Source organism: Octodon degus, unplaced genomic scaffold, assembly GCF_000260255.1.
Source record: "Octodon degus isolate 3935 unplaced genomic scaffold, OctDeg1.0 scaffold00056, whole genome shotgun sequence".
Taxonomy (NCBI): Eukaryota; Metazoa; Chordata; class Mammalia; order Rodentia; family Octodontidae; genus Octodon; species Octodon degus.
Window position 1 is genome coordinate 7,350,007 of NW_004524632.1, and position 7,952 is coordinate 7,357,958.

The 7,952-nt window shown below is 51.9% G+C and overlaps 1 protein-coding gene across 1 annotated transcript in view; it reads left to right on the forward strand.

The window, feature by feature from the left end:
• Skap1 (src kinase associated phosphoprotein 1) overlaps window positions 1–7,952 on the forward strand; it is a 234,409-nt gene that overhangs the window by 164,135 nt on the left and 62,322 nt on the right. Inside the window, exon 5 of the mRNA XM_023718126.1 lies at window positions 7,009–7,086. Within this exon, the coding sequence (XP_023573894.1) occupies window positions 7,009–7,086 (78 nt within the window). The remainder of the gene's footprint in view (window positions 1–7,008; window positions 7,087–7,952) is intronic.

Below are 7,952 nucleotides of genomic sequence, written 5' to 3' on the forward strand. Positions count from 1 at the left end.
AACCCCAGGAGCAGCCCCTCCGTCCTGGCCCAGCCAAGTGGCCGGCAGCTGCTGTGAAGTCAAGTGGGGCAACAAGAGCGCAGGCACCAGGGCTGGGGAGACAGCTCAGCGGCATGAATGCCTACCTGGCAAGTGCAGTCCTGAGTTCGATTCCTGGTACCAAGAGAAAAAAAATGTGGGTGCCAGGAGAGAGCTTATGGGGCCTAGGGCGCTATGGCCACACACTGCCAGACAGTGGGGCAACAGTGTTGGCAGAGGGGTGCAGAGCTCACCCAGAGAGCCGGGGGCGACCAGAGAGGGTGGGCGACTTGAAAATGATATTTTGTTCCTCATTTCTTCTTCTTCTTCTTTTTTTTTTTTTTTTATGTATTTGGTACAGGGTTTCACTATGCAGCTCAGACTCATAATGGTCCTCCTCTCTTCAGCCTCCCCTGTGCTGGGATTACTGGGGTGCGCCACACCCAGACTCAGTGGCCTGCTCGGCACGCCCAGGGGTGGGGCCGGCGGGGCTGATGGTCCTGGGGTCTGAGCCCCGGCCTCTGCACTTGCCTAAGCAGGCGCTTAGTCCACTGAGCTATTCCGCCAGCCCTTGTTGCTCATTTCTGAAGATATACTCTTTGACATCCCAGCACTAGGAAGGAAGGCTGAGGCAGGAGGACCCTAAATTCAAGCCCAGCTTGGGCTACACAGTGAGACCCTGTCTCGAAATAAATAGGGACGAGGGATATAGCTCAGCGGCTTAAGGGCCTGCCTGGCAAGCTCAAGGTCCTGAGTTCAATCCCTGGTACTAGAAAAAAAAGAAAGAAAGAAACTCAAAATAAATAAAATAGTACAATGCAAATGAAAGACATTGTTATGGAAACACTTTAAATCCAATCTCATCCTAAAGGTACATTATTGGGAATCTCAGCCTGCCAGCCAATCGGAACAGGCTTGACACCCGGCTGAGAAGCGCTGGGGCCTTCTGTGGAGGCAGCCAAGGTAGGGGGCCCACTGGTTACACCAGGTGCCCGCGTCAGGGAGTTGGAGTTTGCATACCAGAAATGGAAGGCTTTGTCCCGTCCCTTCTGCTTCCCATGGACGGGTAGATGTCCCTGAGGCCAGCGGTCGCTCAGTGCTGCCCCCTGGTGGGCACAAGTTGGCTCTTTAACCTCCACGAATAGACGTTAGTTCCCTGCGTCATCTTGTAGCTTCTCCTTACTGATGGAGTTTTACAAAAAGAAAGAAATTTGTATATTTGCTTAATAACCTTATTTCAGGGCCGGGGAGATGGCTCAGTAGAATAAGCGCTTTCTTGGCAAGCACAAGGTCTGAGTGCAATTCCTGGTTCCGTATTTCTTGAGCCAGGTGCAGGGTCTGCGATCCGAGCGTGCTGGGAGGACGAGCCTGGAGATCGGAAGTTTGAGGCCAGCCTGGGCAACTCAGCAAGTCAACACAAAAAATGAGCTAAGGATGGAGTTCAGCCTAAAGGCCCTGGGTTCGACCCAGGTACCAACACACACACCCCTTCTTTCTTTTCACTAGACCTGGTGGCACTCCTCAGGTCTTCAGCCTCCCCGGCAGTTACAGGCGTGCGCCCCCACGCCAGACTCAGTGGCCAGCTCAGCGCCCCCCGCGGGCAGGGCCAGCGCAGCTTGAGGACCGGGAAGCAAGCCCTGGTCCCTGCACTTGCCTAAGCAGGCGCTTAGTCCACTGAGCTATCGCCCGCCCTCTTCACAATTCTTGCCGATGCCACAGACACACTATACTTGACTGACTGAAATTAAGTAAAAAGTCAAAAAGAAATTTCCTCCCTAAGAAAAAGAAGACACTAAGGAAAAGAAGTAATAAACTTTTGTGGGGACTGCAGGACTGCCAAGACAGGGTCTCACTCTGCACTTCAGGCTGGCCTTGAGTTCACTATGTAGCCCAGGCTGGTCTCAAACTCACAACGATCCTCCTGCCTCAGCCTCCCAAGTGCTGGGATTACACCTGTCCAACACTACTCTCAGCTAGTAATGAACTTATTAAAGAAGAATGTAGAAGCCAATGAACCAAGTCTAATAAACACATTTGCACGCAACACTCATCAGATAAGAGAAAACAAGGGCTAGCCAAATAGCTCAGCGGATTAAAGCACCTGCAAGCAGGTGCAGGCGTCAGATGTTCAATCCCCAGGCCTGCCCTGCCAGCCCCACCCCCAGGAGCTCACTGACACAGCAGTTGACACTGAGCGTGGTGGCGCGCACCTATAATCCCAGCTCTTAGGGGGCTGTAAACAGGCTGATCGCTGAGTCCAATCCAGCAGCGAAAGCCTGAACACCCTGTAGACCCTTCCCTAAAAAAAAAAGAGAGAGAGAGAAAACTCCCCGACCTCAATACCTCCCCACCCACAAGACCTCCCTGACTGTATAGTTGAGGCTTTGGAAAATGTGTGTCCACACATTTACAGACAGACGCACACCTGCGGACTTGGACAGCAGCTGGAGCGTGACTGTTCCCGGCCTTCCGATACTGTATTTTGTCGGACATCGTGATATGTTTTTGTCTGTCATTCCAGCACTGGGGAGGCTGAGGCAGGAGGATTGCCACGAGTTCAGGGCCAACCTCAGCTAGGTAGCAAGACTCTATCTCAAAAAAATAAATAAATAGATAAAAATAAAGAGACAATGGAAGAAGCCCACAGTTTAAGCAAGTGACGTCTTTGTAAAAACTCTGATTTTTCTCTTCAGGCTGATGTAGAACCAAGCAGGCAGTTGTGACAGAAGTTAGTCACACTGCTTGGGGACACCTGTGCCACTGGCCTAGGTGGCACGAACCAATCTCGCCCAGTCCTCAGCGGCCTGCAGGACAGGCCCCCCGAAGGGGCCTTGCTGACAGCCACGGGGGCCTGTGTCACATTCCGAGGTCCCCGCCACCCTCTCCCTTTCTGTCACAGAGCTGGGTTCGGGTGGGATGGAGGACTCCTGGAGGACGCTTACTGTCACCCTCCTGGGAGCCCGGCGGTCCCGTATCTTTGTGACCCCACATCCTTCCGCTAGGAACCCTTCTTTTATCTGCATTATTCTGAGAGACTCAGCTAAAGGTGATGATAGAAAGACATTTGGACACGGACGAAATTCTGCCTTGTGCTGACCTAATAGGACAAACCCCTGTTCCCGATACATCGGGAACCATTTCTGGCGCTCATTAGAGTAGTATACCTCGATCAGGTAACAGACCCTCTATTTGAATGGAGTACGCAATTTTTATTTTTATTTTTTTATTTTTTGCGGAACCGGGGATTGAACTCAGGCCCTTGCACTTGCCAGGCAAGCGCTTATTCTACTGAGCCACCTCCCCAGCCCCAAATACATAAATATTAATGTGTTGCCTTAAAGTACTAAGTTACACAAATGCCTGTTGCTTCTTCCTGATTTTAATATCACCCTTTGCACTTGAGGCTCTCCTGCCTCAGCCTCCCCAGGGCTGCGATTGCAGGCCTGCACAACGCCTGCCTGAGTTCCACACCTTCTACTCAGAATCAAGTGACTCTCTGTGGATCTGTCTTTGTGGATTCGGGCACCCAAGACTCCACCCGCCTTGTTCCCCCACAGCGTGGCAGCCTCGGGCTCACTGGCTGAGGTGACAACAAAAAAGGGACCTGTGCAGCCAGCGTGCTGGTGCATGCCTGTCACCCCAGCACTGGGGAGGCTGAGGCAGGAGGATCCCTGTGAGCTCAAGGCCAGCCTGGGATGCATAGCTAGACCCTGCCTCAAAAAGAAAAAGTTCCTGTTAAAAACAAATAAACAGGGCCAGGGAGATAGCTCGGCCGCATAAACATCTGCCTGGACAAGCTCAAGGTCCTGAGTTCAAAGCCTGCTCCAAGGAGGCTGCGACAGGAGGATCACTGAGTCGGAGCTGTGTAATGATACCCTGTACCAAATAAATAAGTAAACTGGGTCGGGGATACAGCACAGTGGCACAAGCACCTGCCTGGCAGGTGCCAAGTCCTGCGTTCGATTCCCACTACAAAAATAAATAAATAAATAAAAATAAAATAAAATAAAAAATAAGAAGAATAAATAAAAAGGCGAACCCGGGCTTGGGCCGCAAACTTCTCCTGGCTCTGCCTTTGTTTGCTCGGCTGTGGTGGCGGCGGCGGCGGCGGCTGCGTGCTCGGGGTTGCGGTGGGCGGGGAGAGAAAGGCTCACGCTGATAATGTACTGAAAGTAAATGAAATTAAATAAGCGGAGCAGCGCGCCCCTCCCCCTCCCCCTGGGTGATTCAATTCGCGCCGGCACCGCGCAGGGGCCGCCTCCGTCCCCCGCCGGGCCGGGAGTCTCCGCGTCGGAACACGAGCTTCGCTCAAGCGTTTTTACGCGCTGCCAGCGGGACCAGCGAGCCGGGGTGGGCGCGTTAATGTCACATCCATCCCGAAGCGCTCCCCGCGCGCTCGCGGCCGGCGTCGGCCCATTTTCATAATTATAGATGTTCCATAAAATGGCATTTAGATTTGCATTAAAAAGGAGGTTTGAATTCTAATAGAACGTTTAACGCGGCTTTTATGATTCATACTCTTGGCGTCTTTACCGCGAGGCTGTCTCCAAGTTGAACAAGATCTTTAAAACGAAGAGGAGCCGGGTGTGGCTGTGCTTGCCTGTAATCCCGGCACTGGGGAGGCTGAGGCAGGAGGATTGCTATGAGTTCAAGGTCAGCCTGGGCTACACATTGAGTTTAAGGCCAGCCTGAGCTACAGAGGGAGAACCTGTCTCAAAAAAATTTAAAGAGAAGAAAAAGGGGGAAAACAACTGGTGGGGAACAGCTAAAACCTCCGAACTTGGCTGATCCTGTGTTGTTTTTCGCCTGTGGCTTTCATTTAAATTTGAGGCTTCTATGGGAGCTTTATGGACAACATTTCTTTTTTGTTCTTGTTTTTTGAGACAGGGTCTCCCTGTGTAATTCAGGCTTTGAACTCACTGTGTAGCCCAGGCTGGCCTCGAGCTTGTAGCCATCCTCCTGCCTCAGCCTCCCGAGTACTGGGATCACAGGAGATCGCCAGCACACCCAGCCCAGACAGCATTTTCTGACTGGGCTTCTTATTCCACTGAGCCATCTCCCTGCCCTCTTAATTTACATTTGAAAGTGTCTTAAAATGTGATCTTTTTTTTTTTTTTTTTTTTTTTTTCAGAACTGGGGATTGAACTCAGGCCCTTGCACTTGCCAGGGAAGTGCTTATTCCACTGAGCCATCTCCCTGGCCCTAAATGTGATCTTTTAAATAAAAGTAAAGTGCTGAGCAAAAAGTACCTCTGAATAAATGTGGATGTGCTAAAAACTAATTGCTTGATTAGCTACGTGTGGTGGTGGCACAAGCCTGTCATCCCAGCACTCTAGAGGCTGAGGCAGGAGAATCTCTTTGCGTTTGAGGCCAGCCTGGTCTACAAAGAGAGTTCAACTCCAGTCCTGCCTCAGCCTCCCTAGTTTTTATTTTTTGAGACAAGGCTTCACTGTGTAGCCCAAGCTGGCCTTGAACTTGCCTGGATCCTCTCGCCTCGGCCTCCCTCCCGAGTGCTGCCCTTACCGCACACGCCATGACGCCCAACACTGCTTCATCTTAATTTTGACTCGGAGGGGAGAGGGGTGGGCCACGCTGTCATCTTAATTTTGAGAGTAAACACGTTCCTTGGTCTTTTGCTCTTCTTTCTCTTCTGTAAAGTCTAAAATTTCTCAATAAATTTGTGGGGAGAGGATTGCTTTTGTTTTTCAGTATTTTGGTTTTGTTCTCCTGACACTTGTTTTTGTTGTTGCTATTGTTGGTTGGTTAGTGGGTTGGTTGGTTTTTTGAGACAGGGTTTGAGAACCTCCTATGTAGTTCAGGCCAGCCTTGAATTCACTGCCAGGCTGACCTCTAGTGCACCAAAACCCTCCTGCCTCAGCCTCCCTAGGGCTGGAGTTACAGGAGTGCAACACCATCCCTGGCTATTGATTTCTCAATAAACACGTACAGAAGGAGGCTAATGAAACCAGGAATGTCTGCAGCACCCAGAAGATAACAGTTCCAGGGCCTGTCTGCGCTAAGGCTACACATCTAAGACTCCCATACTTTGAATTTCTTTTTATTTTTATTTTTATTTTTTATTTATTTGTGTGTGTGTGTGTGTGTGTGTGTGTGTGGCCAGCTCAGCCCACCAGGGGGCGGGGCCGGCTGGCATGTGGTGCTGGAGGATTGAACCGCGGTCCCTGTGCTTTGCTAAGCTTGTTCTAAGTAGGTGCTTTAGACCACTGAGCCATCTCACCAGCCCAAACTCCCATACTTTGAAGAAATTCAGAGCTGGCAATGACTGCCAGGTCGACCTTGCATAGTGAACTTAAAAAGGGTAGCGAGGCCTGCAGGTGGTGGTGCATATCTGCCATCTCAGCACTCAGGAAGCTGAAGCAGGGTCGTTTTGAGTTCAAGGCTAGCCTGGGCTACGTAGCGAGACTCTGTGCCAAAAAATAAAACAAAATAATTCTTAATTCCTTGGAGTCCTTTTCCTGCCCATCAGTACATAGATCAGCCACCTCCCCCTTGCCACAAATGAATGTATGTGTAAACCATTTTAAGGAACTGGGCTGGGGAGATAGCTCGGCAGCCTAAGCGCCTGCCTGGCCAGTGCAAGGACCGGGATTCGACCCCCAGTGCCACATGCTGCGCAGGCTCCACGCCGTGCCGGCCACCAAAACCATGCGTGGTGGTGCACGCCTGTAATCCCAGCCCTGGGGAGGCTGAGGCAAGAGGATCACTATGAGTCCCAGCTGCATAGGGAGACCCTGTACCAAATAAATACATCTTTAAAATGCATTTTTTTTTAAATTAAGTGACTTTAGCACTCACTATAAAAAGGAAATTCATTTTTCCCCATCTCACAGCGACTGTTTGCAGAATCCAGCTGAGCTGGGTGGGCGCTGGGTGTGGGCGGAGGGAAACCCCCAACTCCCCCACCCCCCACCCGCACCCACTCCGGGCACCCCAGGCGCCTCCAACACAGGGCTGCTGTTCTCCTTTCAGGTGCAGACGGCCTCCTGCGGGGCGCACCCGCGCCGGACAGCGTCCTCAAGCAGGGCTACCTGGAGAAGAAGAGCAAAGGTACCGCGCGGGAAGGAGCCAGGGCTTCTCCATCCGGGAACTGCGCTAGGCCGGAGGGGCGGCGTGGGTCAGGCAGCAGCCCAGGGTCAGAGCTGGCGGGATGGGGCCGCCCCAGACCCCAGGCCTGCAGTGAAACTGGCGCTGGCACCGTGGTGGGGGCGCGCGTCTGGGACACCAGCACCCCCAGGCTGGGGCAGGAGGGTCACCAGGAGTTCGAGGCCAGCCTGGGCTGTCTCACCAAACCCCTGTCTCAAAAATGCAGAAAGAAGGTGATGCTCAATAAAATCTCTTGGGTGACGAAGGGTACGCCTGTTCCTCGTCTCTGGGTGCACTGCCTGAGGTGCCAAAGTGCCTTGCCAAGGGTATGGTTTTTGTATCCTTTGCGAAGTGGCCCATTTTGAAACTTCAAACAAGGCCAGGCGTGGCAGCTCACACCTGTCATCCCAGCACCCAGGTGGCTGAGGCAGGAGGATCCCTGGAAGTTCGAGGCCAGCCGGGGCTACACAGTGAAACTCTGATTCAGAAAACACAAAACAAAGCCAAAGCCAAAGCACACACAGATACATGTGTGTGTATCCAAGGCCTGGAATATTACTTTACTTGCTCAAAAACCACACTTAAAGATACCAGAGTGCCTGCCACGGAGCAGTATTCCTGTCAGCCCAGGAACTTGGCTTGTCTTTTTTTTTTTTTTTTTAAACAGGATCCCGCTGTGAAGTGCAGGCTGGCCTTGAGCTCATCTTGTAACCCAGGCTGGTCTTGGTCTTGCACTCTCAGAGATCCTCCTGCCTCAGCCTCCCAAATTCTGGAATTACAGGCATTCACCACTACACCCAGCTCATCCCAGAAAGTTCGGATGCTGAAGC